At 29.9% G+C, this 15,881-nt stretch overlaps 1 protein-coding gene across 1 annotated transcript; it reads right to left on the bottom strand.

The window, feature by feature from the left end:
* Nucleotides 1–9,314: 9,314 nt before the first annotated feature.
* Nucleotides 9,315–15,812, bottom strand: LOC114417975 (mitochondrial-processing peptidase subunit alpha-like). The gene is made up of 13 exons (XM_028383080.1): nt 15,635–15,812; nt 15,055–15,294; nt 14,353–14,649; nt 13,217–13,384; nt 12,907–13,071; nt 12,715–12,795; nt 12,524–12,590; nt 12,237–12,334; nt 10,974–11,046; nt 10,819–10,889; nt 10,035–10,084; nt 9,787–9,899; nt 9,315–9,699 (listed from the first exon to the last, which is right to left on the bottom strand). Exons 1-13 carry the CDS (start codon nt 15,674–15,676, stop codon nt 9,647–9,649), a joined length of 1,518 nt encoding a protein of 505 aa, XP_028238881.1. The 5' UTR covers nt 15,677–15,812; the 3' UTR covers nt 9,315–9,646.
* Between the last annotated feature and the right edge of the window lie 69 nt (nt 15,813–15,881).

Below are 15,881 nucleotides of genomic sequence, written 5' to 3'. Positions count from 1 at the left end.
TAGCCAGGGAGAGGTGGTAGCGGGAGAAGTGATCATCAGAGACAAGATAAGTGTTGGGGAAGACGAGAATGAAGAGGATGGAGTGGTCTGAAAGATTTATGACGAGGGACGTGAGAAAGGCGAGGAGGGAGGTAAATAGGAACAATATTGTATTTTTATTTTTGTTAGACACTAAATAAAAAGTTGTATCGGAATTTAGTAAGTTACAATTTTTAAATATTTGTCTAATTTATTATTCTTTATTTTGTATTATCTTTTAGTCATTTTTTAAATTAAACGTTAGACAAAATATTTTTATATTATCGAATTCTTTATTTTTTAGCAAATCAAACAGGTTTTAATCTTAATTATTCACATATATTATTAGTTCATGTATGGTTAGACACTCTCCACTCTCCCACTGCTTCCACTCCAAGCCTCCAACTTGCACGTGATATCTCCGTAGTGTATTGTGCCATTTTCATTTGGAGAGGGAACATTTTGTACCCATGGCATTGCGATGCTACCAAAATTGTAGCAACAAACAAAACAAGTAGTACCTTCATTTTCATGTCACTGCTTTTTCAGGCTATCATAATTCACTTCAAATACTTGTGCAGCATACATATTAGATGGTGTAGGGTTTTGCTCTTTAAATAGACAATACGAGCTAGTTTCTAGAGTTTAGAGAACAAAAGTTTGTGAACTATACACTACTATTTTTTAGTTCTACTAATTTTATTTTATTAGGCTTAATTAACCTTTTAGTAGCTGTATTTGCGCATACTTTTATTTTAGCCTCTACGCATAAAATTCTAAAGTTTGTTAGATTCGGCTTCTTTTGAACTAATGAGTAACCTACTTTAGAAGATAAAATATTTAGTAACTCAATTATTTATGGAAAAATCAAAAGTTAAAATTTATTTGTATATTCGTAGCAAATTATTTATGCGCTAGAATATTAATGATTAATTTTCCCGTTTATTTTTTGAACGAGATTAATTTTCTCATCAACATTACGTTTTTTTTTTGTACTCTTAGTTACTTTAGATGAGTCAAATCTATATTTTTTGTACATTGTCATCTAAATTTAATAATAAATTCATTGATTAAATAGTTAATTTTTAAATAATTACTTTAAAAGTTAACATTTAAAACGATTTCCAATTTTTTTATAATGCAAAAATCTTTATACCAATAATATATGAAAATTAAACTCACACTTTTATAATAGAAATTAAAAAGTACGTAACAGAACTTAGAGAAAAAACGTTAACTTTAATTCTCTTCTTTCTTCATCCTTTCTTGATCTCTCTCTCATCCTCTCCCTTTTCCCTCGTTCTTTCTTCACACTCTTTTTGCTTTCTTTCTTCTTACTCTCTTCTGGCTCTCCCTCTTCGTTGGTAGTGCTTCCCGCTCTCTCTATATATGTATTTTTTTTTGTCATTTTTAAATCTTCTCTTTTAATTGAAACGAAATAAAAATTAACAAACAATTTTATTTTATTTTATTTTTAAAAGTCCTATTGTAAATTGTAACTTTAAAATAAAAAAATATGTTCTTACTTAAAAACTACTTTTAAATTAAAGTTATGGTCTGTGTTATTTCTTCTCGTAATTTGCGTTGTAGTACGTCTTTATTCTTTCTATCCTCGATTTCAATTGTTTTTATTCTGTAAAATTTTAAAATATTCACTATATAAGATACTCAAGCCAGAAAAATAAAGAAACTCATAATATCAACTCAACTTCTCCAGTAACAAAAAAAATAAAAAAAATGTTTTTATCCTAAAAAACTCATCAAACATCCTCACTTGGAGATAACTTAAATGAATCTTATACCGATCAAGAGATATCCACCGTTTGTCACTAAAAAAGAAAATCCAAAAAGCTCATTAATGTACATGTAATCAAGCAAAAAAATTATCATTAACGTAAACTTACAAATGAAATCCTTATTCACTAATAAATTAGTTTTTATTAGACAAACATTAAGTTGTTAAGTTAATGAGGATAAATTTAATAACTAATAGTTATATTATATCACGTGGACCATAAAAAGAGGTTGCCGCGCTTACCGTTCACAAATATTTTAATTTCTTGTATCTAGCTAGCTAAAGGAATATTGTCTATTTAAAGAAGAAAATTAAGCCTACACCAGGAAGCTGCAAAAGTTAGTAGTAGTGAAGAAAATCATGAATAAAAAATATTAAAAACAATGAAAAGATTATGAATAAAAAATATTAAAAATAATGAAAAGATCAATTCTATAAGTAAAATTTAAAATTATTTTTTCCTTTAATTGTTTATGGTAGGTTAAATTTAAAGATTTGTATCTACAATTTTTGGTACAGGTATATCTCGATAAAACATAAAAAGATTTTTGCTTACAACTATTTGATGTAAGTAAAATCCTATAAAAACTTATATCCACAGTTAATTGTTATAGATAAAAAAAAAAAAGATTTCTACTTACAAATGGCCACTGTAGGTAAAATTTTAAAACAAAAACTTATGTCTACAACTAATTGATATAGGCAGAATTAATTAAAGATACTAATACATGACATAATAAAGAAGGAAATCCATTAAAGACAACCATAAATATAAATTTTAAGAAAGTTTTGTAAAATTTATGATAAATATCTTAAAATTGATTAACTGTATTTATAATATTTATCTTTCTATAAAATATTAATCATATTCTTTATAGTTAGGCAGATTTTCATGTTATAACAACAATTAAGTATATTTTAAATCAACATTAAATATATTCTGGTAAGTATTTTTAAGAAATAATGTCCTCAGCTTCAATACTTTTGCTTCCCATCTATAAATTCAATAATTAATTATATTTTTTGATATAAAAATCTAAAGAAGGATAATGTCAATTATTATAATATAAATTCTCCTGACAAATATTTTTAAAATTATATATTTGTGTTAATATTCTAATTTCTCATTACATAAATCACTAATTTACTAAATGTATGTGACTAGGTACCGATTTATCAGCACAAATGTATATGCAACAAATTATAAATTTGATAAACTTTCACATATAAATTGATATAAAAAACGTGTAATGACCGGCATAGTTATACATACGCGCGGATACTAATTTACATTCAAAAGAATACTAAGTGGCTGGGCGGCAAATTTCCTGCATGGGGTTACTTTTAGAAACATTTTCCCGAAATGGGTCTGTTTCTAAAGTAATCCCTGCATGGTGTTCTTTTTTACGTAGAGACCATGCAAATCGCAAGGAGGAATGGCGATTTCGTCGTCGACGCAACAGCTGGCACCGGTGTCGCCATCTTCAATGGCGTGTTGCACCAAGCTTGGACTCGCCAGTTTGACTGGCGAGTTGAGGGTAGGGGTTTGCAGTTCTCAGGCTACGTGCAGCAGCTTTGCAGGAGGAGGGACAGCTTTTTGGTGGAAAACGCCAGTGCTACTGGCGATTTGTGCTGCAGGTAGGAGTAGCCAGTAGCACTGGCGATTTGAGCATGAAGTAGCCATTCCCGATGGCGATTTCAGCTCCTTTATAAACCAAAGCTCCGCCCATTTGATGTGCGTTTCTTGTGCGTTTCTTGAAATCATCTGAGAGTTGATATTTTATGTGCCTTTTCTAAAAAATAGTGAGTTTCAAATTGTTTATCCTATTTTGTGTTGAATCCTAAAAACATTGTTGAAGGCAGGTTCAAGGTACAGCTTTAAGGTATAAAAGTTCAAATGTGTATAGTTATTTTTAAATTATATTAAGTTGGTGTTGGTGTAAAAAAAATTGTATTGAATATGAATTTTATAGTTATTTTATAATTATATTAAGTTGGTGTTTATGTTTTATTAGTGTCTTAAAAATTTATGAGTGTTCTTTGAAATGTGTTTATGTTGGTGTTTTTTTAAGATGAAGTTATAATATTTTTTAAATTAAATTAGATTAAGTTCATTTGCTAGTGTGTTAAAAATTTATATGCGTTGAAGTTGAAAGTGTTATTTATTTTAATATATTTGTAGTAATAATTTTGTAATTACCTATTTTTATTATTGTGAAGATTAACTATTTATATGCCCGCCTAATTGAGATATTGTACAAATGATTGATGTTATTGATATTTAGACACTTACAAATTACAGACACCATAATAATACGTTTAAATTTTTGTTATATTTTTTTCCGTCAAATCATTTAACGAAATACACCATAAAAATTTATTTGACGATGCTTTGTTGTTTCTCGTAGCATATTTATTTGAATATATTTGTAGTAATTTTGTAATTACCGTATTTCATTTTGAAGTTATTATTGTTAAGATTAATTATTTATATTATTAATTTCGTTCATGAATTTTTTTATTTTGTCTTTAAAATTTATTAGTTTGAAATTATTCATTTTTTTTAAGTGTGTCCCATGAAATTTATTTCAAGTTAATTAAATTATTTTAAAAGACAAATTGAATGTGAAATTCCAATAAAAGGACCTTTTGTGATTATATTTTATTAGTTTGAAATTATTCATTTTTTTAAGTGTGTCCCATGAAATTTATTTCAAGTTAATTAAATTATTTTAAAAGACAAATTGAATGTGAAATTCCAATAAAGGGACCTTTTGTGATTAGATTTTATTAGTTTGAAATTATTCATTTTTTTTAAGTGTGTCCCATGAAATTTATTTCAAGTTAATTAAATTATTTTAAAAGACAAATTGAATGTGAAATTCCAATAAAAGGACCTTTTGTGATTAGATTTTATTAGTTTGAAATTATTCATTTTTTTAAGTGTGTCCCATGAAATTTATTTCAAGTTAATTAAATTATTTTAAAAGACAAATTGAATGTGAAATTCCAATAAAGGGACCTTTTGTGATTAGATTTTATTAGTTTGAAATTATTCATTTGATTTAAGTGTGTCTCATTTTATAATTTATTTGACGTGTTAAAATATTGTTTTTGTAGGTACACGATGAATTCGATTATAACAGTGTTGTATTTCAATGGAAGGGTATATGAAGATAATGATGGTGTAATATTTGAAGGCAGTAAAAAAGCGATTCAGATTAAACGTGGAATTAGTTTCAATGCTTTGAAGAAAAAAATTGGAGATAAGGTAAAGTTACAAAATAATGAAATTATTTCTGCTATCAGCGGTAGATTTTTAGTGTCAGGAAAATATATTGCCTTGCAAATTTGTGATGACGAAGACGTTGAGACGATGCTGGAAAGTTTTAAACAACAACAAGAAATGTCAGTTCTAGAATTGTACATAGAAAAGGATGTGACTGGTGGTTCAATGTTTCATTCTGCAAATTCCCTTACTCATGTGGAAATTATGTATCTAACGATGACACACAACCGCCAACAAATATGAGCAATTTAAATCTTGACGAAGATGATGATGATGATGATGATTATCTTGTGTCTAACTCATACGTTGAAGAGTCTTAAGATAAATTATCAAATTAAAACTAACTTAAGATAAAAAAGCTAATAACACATATTCATAAAATTATAATTATAAATTCTAACTAAAACTAACTTAAGATAAAAAAAACTAATAACACATATTCACATAAAATTATAATTATCAATTCTAACTAAAACTAACTTAAGATAAAAAAAAAACTATTAACACATATTCACATAAAATTATAATTATCAATTCTAACTAAAACTAACTTAAGATAAAAAAAAAACTAATAACACATATTCACATAAAATTATAATTATCAATTCTAACTAAAACTAACTTAAGATAAAAAAAAACTATTAACACATATTCACATAAAATTATAATTATCAATTCTAACTAAAACTAACTTAAGATAAAAAAAAAACTAATAACACATATTCACATAAAATTATAATTATCAATTCTAACTAAAACTAACTTAAGATAAAAAAAAAACTAATAACACATATTAAATTATCAAATTAAATTAAATTTATCATTTCTAACTAAAACTAACTTAACATAAAAAAGCTAATAACACATATTCATAAAATTATAATTATAAATTCTAACTAAAACTAACTTAAGATAAAAAAAACTAATAACACATATTAAATTATCAAATTAAATTAAAGTTATCATTTCTAACAAAAACTAACTTAACATAAAAAAACTAATAACACATATTAATAAAATTATAATTATAAATTCTAACTAAAACTAACTTAAGATAAAAAAGCTAATAACATATATTAAATTATCAAATTAAATTAAATTTATCATTTCTAACTAAAACTAACTTAAGATAAAAAACCTAATAACACATATTCATAAAATTTTAATTATAAATTCTAACTAAAACTAACTTAAGATAAAAAAAACAAATAACACATATTAAATTAAATTTATCATATCTAACTATAACTAATTTAACATAAAAAAAACTAATAACACATATTCATAAAATTATAATTATCAATTCTAACTAAAACTAACTTAAGATAAAAAAAAACTAATAACACATATTAAATTATCAAATTAAATTAAAGTTATCCTTTCTAACTAAAACTAACTTAACATAAAAAACTAATAACACATATTAATAAAATTATAATTATAAATTCTAACTAAAACTAACTTAAGATAAAAATACTAATAACAAATATTAATAAAACTATAATTATCATCAGCATACAAATAAAATTAAAAAATAATTAAATAAACTCACTGAAAAAAGAAATTTGTTCAAACACAAACAGCACAACAGCAAGGCAAATCCTTCTTCAGCACCAGCAAAAATCCCACCACCAAGCTTCTCTCTTCTCTATCTTTTTCAGGCGTCAATGGTCTATAGGGGAGGGGGGATTTAAAAACCCCAAGCAAGGCAAATCGCTGCTCGTGCTGGCGATTTTGGCCAACCAAAACGCCATTGGAGCTGGCGACACCCTGCACCTAGGAACTGCCCATTGCAGGTTGCAGACTGCAGCGTCGGAAATAGCTGCACCTAGGAACTGCAAACCCCTACCCTCAACTCGCCAGTCAAACTGGCGAGTCCAAGCTTGGTGCAACACGCCATTGAAGATGGCGACACCGGTGCCAGCTGTCGCGTCGACGACGAAATCGCCATTCCTTCTTGCAATTTGCATGGTCTCTACGTAAAAAAGAGCACCATGCAGGGATTACTTTAGAAACATACCCATTTCGAGAAAATGTTTCTAAAAGTAACCCCATGCAGGAAATTTGCCTGGCTGGGCCGTGGATGAGTAAAACCATATCACTATTTTGAATTCTTTTTAGGGTAGGTTTCCTGCTCAGTCACATCAACTTTGTAATCATTTTGCACATAATTTCGAAGGACACTATCCTCTGTCAACACTCTATTGCCACGTGACTATCTCCTGCTCATTATTTTCAAATTTCTTAGACTACTTTATCCAATATCTGACATTATTGTACATTTTCGCTGTAAAAGGTAATATATTTATGATTAAAGTATATTTAATTCAAGACTTAAAGTATACAATAGATTTGGTAAATTGTTTGTTAACTTATTATTTATTTGATTATAGTATAAAATCATATTTAATGCAATAATTTAATTTGGATTTTAAACTATATTTTAGAATTGTTTGTTTTAGGACACAAAATAAAAGTAGAAAAAGTAGAAGAAAAAAAAAAGAATTATGTTTGGAACAGCTATGATAGCAACTTTCAACTTATTTATTAGAAAAATAAAGTTGTTAGCAAAATAAAAAGGCAAAAGAAAAGAAAGAAAATAAGGCATGTTTGGAACGATTATAATATCAAATTTCAGCTTATTTATTTGAAAATAAAGTTGTTTCCAGTTGGATGTTTAGAATCTTAACTTCGATTTAGAAAAAAACTTTATTTTTAAGAAATAAGTTGTTTATATGAACTAAAAATTTATAACTTATGATTATTTTTTGTCAGTTTTCCCCCGGCTGTTTTCATACTCTTTCTATGTGAAAGTGTAAAAGCTAATTTTTTGTTATATCCAAACGAAATTATTTGGGATCACTTTTTTTAATAAATTTATCTAAATAAAAATTGATTCTGATTATAATCAATTTCAATCAATTATTGAAATAATTTAATTTTCTTCGATGTCTCAAACACATCCTTGAAGGAAAAAGATTATTCAATGATTTTTAAGGTGTTTGGTAAAAGAGAAAATAAAATATAAGATATTTTTTTCTTATTTGCTATACATAAAGTAGAAGAAAAGAAATTATATACATACAATGGCATAAATATTTATAATAAAAATTAAAAATGTATAAATAAGAATAATTTGATATTTTAATTTTATAAAATCATCTTTTTCTTTCCACCCAAATTGGGTAGATTGCAAAAATGAATTCAACTTACTTTTATAAGATTTTTTCCTTCATAACGTGTTGTCAAAGTCAAATCGGGAAACCAGCAAATCATTGGTTGATATGAGTGGTCATAAGTTTAATTTCCTTAAATAAAATTTTAGGTTTAAGTTTTATGGATAAAAAAATATAATTGAGATGAAAATCTCACTAAAGATTATCCAACATAAATTAATAAATGGATGGATATTCTACATGGTGATAAAAAATGTCAAATCAAGAAAGAAATGTTTTTTTTTTTTAATTTCCTTTTGTTATGGTCTCCTTCCAAACAATGCATTTAGATAAGGGTTTTGAATGTATTTTTAGTATTGAACATATTTTTAAGGAAATATATTCCACATTTTTTTGTTTTGAAACTTTTTTTTAAAAAAATGTAGCTAAGGCAAATCGTATAAAAAAATGTACTTTAATCAAATATATTCCACATATATATACTCTAATTTTGTTTGACAAAATATATTTAATAAATAAGCTTGTTTCACTAGTTTATAGCATAAATACTTTAATAAAACTACTCATTTATTACCTCATTTTAATATTACACAATTTGTTTTACTTATTGTACTATTTATTTTATTTTTTAGAAAATACTTTTTTATTAACTAAATATATGTAATACTTATCAGTAAGTTAATCAACTAATTTTATTAAATATTTCAAATGAATTTTTCATAGTACGATTGCCTTTATTATACTCTCTGCAGAACCAAGAAAAATAATCTTCATTGTGGATCCCTTTTTTTTAGTAGAAAACCTTTATTATAGTTTTGATATTACATGTTTTAAACTTCTAAACAAAAATCTTGAAATATTTTGACTATGAATTATTATTTAAAACATTAAAAAATAGGTCAAACATTTGTTCATTTTTTAAAAATTTAACAATTGATATAATAGGGCCAACAAAATGATACAAGACCTGCCACTTATTTAATGGATTATATTTAATATTTAATAAACCCTAAATAAATATATCCAAGAGAAACTGTAGAACATGTTAGAAAATTATTACTTGCATTTTTCTTGATCTATTCATGCGTGGCTTGGCTTTCGTGCTCTCTTGAGAATTAGTTCATAAAATAAAAAATTAAGGTGCACATTAGCCATAAGACCGATGCACCTAATACAGTAAGGCAAATCGTTATAAAAAAAAAAAACAAACATGGAACAAGAACAATGGTTCCTCAGATCCGCACAAAAAAATTCTCTGGGATTTATTTTCAGCATTGCTGATTCGGTGTATATTGCTCTTGAAAATTGGAAGTAGGCATGCTTGTGATCCAGAAAATATGATGAGCCGAAGGTGGATCACATGCAATTTCATTTTGCATGGAACTTGCTGTTAACAGATTCATAACTTGGCACATTCATGACTGCCACAAAAGAAAGAAATCATGTTTCTCAGTCAAGTCTAGAGTTATCAATTAGTAAAGAAATTCTTGAAAGGAAAAACTTAATACCATCCCCATATGATGCCATCGTCAAAGGTGAGGAAATAATCTTCTGAGCAATTTTAGTGATATCATTCAACGTGATTTCATCTACGACCTTCAAGAACTGTTCCACAGGCTTCCTGAAAAGGGTAACAATACACTTCCATTCAAGAATTATAGCTTGTGAATAGAGTATATTCGTAAAATGAGAAAAGGTGCCAGCAACATATAAACGAAAAGAATTTTTTTAAGGTCTTTTGAGATTGATTGTTTACCTTTCTCCATAAGTCAAAATCTGCCTTCCTATATCTTCTGATGCAATCATCTGCAAAAAAATGATTATTTTAAGAATGAGATCCAAATGAAATCTAACCAGACAGAGTTCAGCAGAGAAGTGCTGGCAACACACTCCTCCTAACACTCTATCATTGGTTAGAATTTATTAAAAATTACAAAATCAGAAAAGAGTCATTAAATAACAAGTGGGACCTATAAAAAATTGTGACTTCTAATAAATTTCAACCAATTATAAAGAGTGTGTTAGGAGGAACGTGTTGAGAGTGCGTTGCTAGCATTTCTCAAAAAAGAATCACAAGGCATAAGCATGCAATGATTCTAAATCGGCATACTTTTTTAAGAGCTTTCATAGTTTCAGGAGGGAAGGAGACCCTGGCTAAGCTAGGCATGAAAATTGTGTTTGAGGTGGACATGTTCAAAGGAAAACACAAAAAAAAAGGTGATAAAACCGTGGTAATGAGACATACATGAGGATGTGTATAAAGGGAACTGTGAACCCAAGGGGTTGGTCAAGTGGGGTCTCGCATGCTGTAGGTTTTAGGCCCCACACATCTCTTTGGGATGAGGTAAATGTAAGCTTTTCACTAAGTACTGAGTCTAATAACATCAGTTCCTAACATTATTGAAGACTAATAGATAAATAGAAATTGAAAAAATTGATGCCCCTGGAATGATGCATAAACAAAGGAGTCTAAATAGAAGAGAAGCTTTCAAAGGATTTAACACATTACAGTTTATGTATTAAAGAAGGCAAGAGCATACTCTAGATTCCAGATTCATTAGAACTGCAGACTTTGTGGATTTTTTGGCTCGGTCAAGCTGTACCTGTGTAACTGTCATCGAAAGAAATGCTAGTTTAATTTCACACAAATAAAGATTCTAACTAAAATACTGCAGAAACAGGAGAGAAGTAAAACCTTGTCCAGGGGAAGCAATTGCTATTAGTTCTTTGGCTGCTATATCAACAGTTTTTGGCACAAAATCAGGGCTCTACATGCACAAATTTGAATGTGTCAACCTCAGCATAACATATTAAGCAGTAACTATTAACTTATGGTTTAGCTTATTTTGAAGAAGTAATTACTTATTTTTGGCAGTTTCATAAGAAAGATTTAAAAAAAAAAGCAATTATTCCCTCTAAAAAATGTTCTCACAAGAGTAGTTAGTTAAAACAGTAGTATTGGGGCAGTTCAAGAGGTAGGGAATAAGCTTAAATAGGAGAATAGATTAGAAGGGATAGATTGCGATTTGTTGTCATTTGGGAATTGAACATTAGTTAGTTCAGTTGTATAAAGGGGAAACACTTTGTGAAGGGGAAACCCTTGTAAGGAGAATTCTCTCCTTGGTCATTTTTTGTAATTAAATTAACACTATGTAAGGTGGTGCTTGGTTTGAGTGTTTATTTTTTATTTTCATTTTCAAATTTTCAAGATTTAGAAAACATGTATTGAGAAGAAAGTACTCTAGGTGCCACCATGTTTTCACTTCTTCAGAAAAGACTGAAAATGTCGATTTGTTGTTTTCAGTTTTGGACCTGTTTTTGAAAATATTTTCAGAGAAAATGTTTTCTAAATTTTAAACAAACATATTTTCACTCTTATTTTTTGTTTTCTTCAAAAATGGAAACAGAAAACACTAAAACCAAGTGCCACCTAATATTCCTATTTTTGTTTCTCTGTTTTATCATCATTCTCTCCAAAAACTCAGAACTAAACATAGTTAGAAATTCCCCTATACAAAAAGAGCATATATCCTTTACAAAGGTTAAGAAAAGCAACACATCTCCAATCCCTATATTTCTTGTCCAATCCCATGATAATATTAAAAATTAATCAAAAGGGAAAAGGAAAAGAAAGTAGAATAACTAGTTTGTTTAATTATGGCAATCATAATTCATGAGTAACAATTCAAAGGTCATCAACAAGCCATGTATAATCCTCAAACTAGCCATACACTTTGATCAATGTTCATCAAGACAACTTTGTCTTCAACTAATAAGCACATTTTGAGTCTAGGCTGTCTAGCTTCTAACAACATTGCATAATATAAGGCAACTTGTTCCCCTAGACATAATAACCCAGCCTTTCAAAGGGGGAAAAAGAAGGAAATACATATCTATATTCAAAAATATATTTTTTGAGTAAAGGAATGTCTAGAAATAGTGACAAGTGTTTGCTTACAGTGCTTGCATAGATGCCAAACAGTCCTGTATTATTGAAGATACTGTTGAATGCAGAAAAAGATTGAATCTGTTGATATTCATTCAGCACATTAAGATCTGGATTCAGTTGTACATGCAAAACAAGTTAAAATATTAGAGTTGGGTATGCATGAAACTAAAATGATGAAGGAAGGTGAAGTGCACATTAGACAGATAAATGGAGAGTTTAATTTAAGATAATGACAATGTTAAAGCACGTAGCTGACCAAACTAAACAGCGGACAAGAAAGTACAGGTAAAACTTACATAGCCTTGAGTGCATCCCTTTTCCAGGCCCCCCTGCTGAGAATGATCCACCTCCTCCCATAAGCATCTGCACAATTCAAGAATTATTACTTCCATTCAATCATTTCATTTGTCCTTTATTGTGCAACAAAAGTAAGGACCAAAAAACAAAATACAGTAATTCTATCAGACTCAAACACAAAATGGAGTACCTGTAAAACAGTTAAAGCTATAGCATCTTTCTCTTTTTGCCAGCCACCAGGCACTTCAAAAGCAATAGCAACATGTGTACCCTGCCCTTGCAACATATCTTTGCAGGTAAATAACAATATTTCTTTGAAGGGGATAAATGAAAAGAATGAGATACAAGAAAAATGTAAATATGTATAAAAACCTATACACACCCCTTCACCATGACGGCGAAAATCACCCCCAACATAGATAGACTTTGGTTCTTCAGGACGGGGAACCTTTGGTAGATCAGAGAGAAGTGGCTCAGCAATAGATAGAAGCTCTTCGTGCTCAACCCCAGATGCTGCAAGTACCATTCTAGGTGCTGTGTAATTCTCCTGATTTTTTTACATCCAGCAACAATTAGATTCTCAAATAGATACCAAGGGGGAATAACAAAAAGAAAATGGTAAAAACTACAAGTGTTGCATAAACTAATACCAGTAGGATTCATGCAGTATCAGAAAGGATAACAGATCTTACAACAACAAATTCCTCTAAATTGGGGCCGTCCAATCTGTTCAGTGCTGCTTCAGGAGCCAAAAGAGGAAAAGCCAATGCACCAGAATAACCAGCAGAGTGAATTGCTTCCAAAAGCAAGCCTTGGGGATTGTTAGAGAGTTCTCCAAGCTCTGCTTTCACCTTCCGAAGCTATTTCAATAGATGGTTCAACAACAGGTTAAGAAGGAATGCAATATCAGCTATCAACAAAGAATACTATACAAACAAAATGGGGATGGCAACTTTTAGCAAGACTCCTTTGAGTCTGTTAGGATCAAATTGCAAGGCTTGTAACTTGATTACAATGCTGAAAAAGTATGGGATTCCATCATGGGTTTTATATGTCGTTGGGTTGTCCCACCATAATGGCTGTGAGTTTTCATGGTGTGGTTTTGGTTCTCTCAAGGTTCATATCAATTGGAAACAAAGCCTTCCAATCATATGCATGGGTGTCAGGGCTGCAGAACAAGGTGGAATGCTAGGATTTAATTGCAAGCTATGGGAATAAGTTCCACTTTGGGAGAATGAGATATTAATGTGTGGTTTATATGGCCTTGCCAGTTGTCACCTTAATGGTTTGGCTAGATTTTCTGCTATTGCAGTGTGGCTCTCCCAAGGCTTGTATAAGCTTCTCAGTCCACAAAGGGGAAATGAAAATGGAAAAAAAATACTTTAAAGACAGGGCAAAAAAATAAATAATTTTGCGCTCAGCATAAGTTAGTACTTAGTACAGTTGAAACTTAAAAGGGCAGAATATGTAAATGTAAAAAAAGAAAAATACTGAATAAGTTTGTCTACTTTTCATATACTTTGTAGGAGGAGATTAAAGAGTAGCTATACTTGTAAGAAAGGAATATCCTATATAATACTATAAAGAGACACTAAAGGTGTTTTACTTTCCCATGTTTTTTTTCAACAACCAAGCATTACCCCACTAGACAGGGGTCATATTTTTTTTCTATGAAAAGAATGTGTAATTGTTTATCCATCATATTGTAGATCATAAAACAGACAGAGAAAAGCCTGCCCATTAGCTGAAGAAAATGATGAATGAGCTTGCTGACCTAAGAATTACAAGATCAGTCCCTGAGAAAAGAGAAACTTGAAAAAATAAATACCTCTTCATTGACTTCCCAATCCAAGAAGGCTGGGTTCCTTACACAGTCAACCAGTAATTCAACCATTTGTGGAGCATAGGTCTTTAATGCATCAAATGTATAACCCATTTGCTCCCGAGAGGCTGAGGCTCCTATATTTCCACCAATTGCTTCTACTTCCCTTACAATACGAAAGTGACTACGGTTTGTTGTGCTTTTGAAAGCCATTCTCTCTAGCAAGTGTGAAACCCCGCTTGACAATGGCGTTTCATAGATGGAACCACAGTCAAGATATAACCCAATTGAAGCTGCAGGGTTCTAATTAACAACAAAATAGGGGGAATCAATATACTAGCCAAAAATCCCAAATGCACACCATTAAATCTTACAGTAACATTGCCATTGAACATATCAAGACACCTTAAAATTACAAGCATGCACAATCGCACATACAGCTATATCTTATAATAACGTTGTCATTTTTGAACATATAAGATGCCAAAAAACAGAAACATGCACACACAGTTATGTCTTACATTAACACTGTCATTGAACACATCAAGACGCCTAATAACTAGAAACATGCACATACAGTAACATTCTCATTGAAAACATCAAGAAGCCAAAAAAAACTAGAAGAATTGACAGAGTTAAATTAAATCTTATAGTAACATTCTCATTGAAACATATCAAGAGACCAAACAACTAGAAACATGCACATACAGGAGAGGTCTCTGACGCAATTTTGAGTCCATTGGGGAGTGTTGTGATCTTGGTCTTGCTTTGTTCGACGTAATCTGGAAGTGAATCGGGGAGAGCAACACCACCAAGGGGCATGTCCAGAGGAGGAAGAGCACTAGAACGCTCTCCAGTAAGCCAGCTAAACAAACCACCTGATGAAGTCCTTGCAGCTACCGCGGCTGAAGTTGAAAACCTAGTGGATCCCAAGTTACCTCCATGGCCCTAATCGCATGGTTTCATCACACAAAAAGAGCAGCATTCAACACAATAAAAAATATTCCATTACACCAATGAATGCTACCAAATTTTTTTTATGGGAATAACAAAACAATCAATTGTAACATGAAAAAACAATCTAGGAATTAGCAAAACCGTTGAGTGGATTTAATTTCATATAATGAATCATAAAGGGGTTCCAATTCTCCTAGAAAATCAATAAAAAAAACATTTTTTACCTATCAAAATAAAATTTTGTTATCAGGGTAAGATCCAAAACATTAATAATACAGTTGGGATGAAACATAAAAAGGGATGATACGAATACGATGGTGTTAGTAGTGACCTTGAGATGCCTTCTGAATGATGATGCTGCAACTCTGTACATGACGATCAGTGACAAGGAAGAGAATGAAAATGAAGGACTTCGATTCGATGAGCTTTGTTTTCTTACGAGTTATGACACCGCCAACAAGCCCTATGAAGCTGAAGCAGGGCAACGCACAATAGAGAATCAGATTAATTTGGAATGGTCAATATTTTTTATTTTAATCAAAATTAAAATAATTATCAAGACCAATAAGTACTGGACT

This window comes from Glycine soja, chromosome 7 (assembly GCF_004193775.1).
Source record: "Glycine soja cultivar W05 chromosome 7, ASM419377v2, whole genome shotgun sequence".
Lineage (NCBI taxonomy): Eukaryota > Viridiplantae > Streptophyta > Magnoliopsida > Fabales > Fabaceae > Glycine > Glycine soja.
The sequence above is the reverse complement of the archived record's forward strand: the minus strand, read 5'-3'. Positions and strand labels throughout refer to the sequence as shown.

Excerpts from the sequence above, each read along its gene's own strand:
- LOC114417975 (XM_028383080.1), bottom strand. The coding sequence starts at position 15,676 with ATGTACAGAGTTGCAGCATCATCATTCAGAAGGCATCTCAAG. Across the intron at positions 12,591-12,714 it reads TAGCTTTAACTGTTTTACAG|ATGCTTATGGGAGGAGGTGG; the intron begins GTACTCCATTTT and ends TGAATTGTGCAG. Across the intron at positions 9,900-10,034 it reads ATTTTGACTTATGGAGAAAG|GAAGCCTGTGGAACAGTTCT; the intron begins GTAAACAATCAA and ends TACCCTTTTCAG.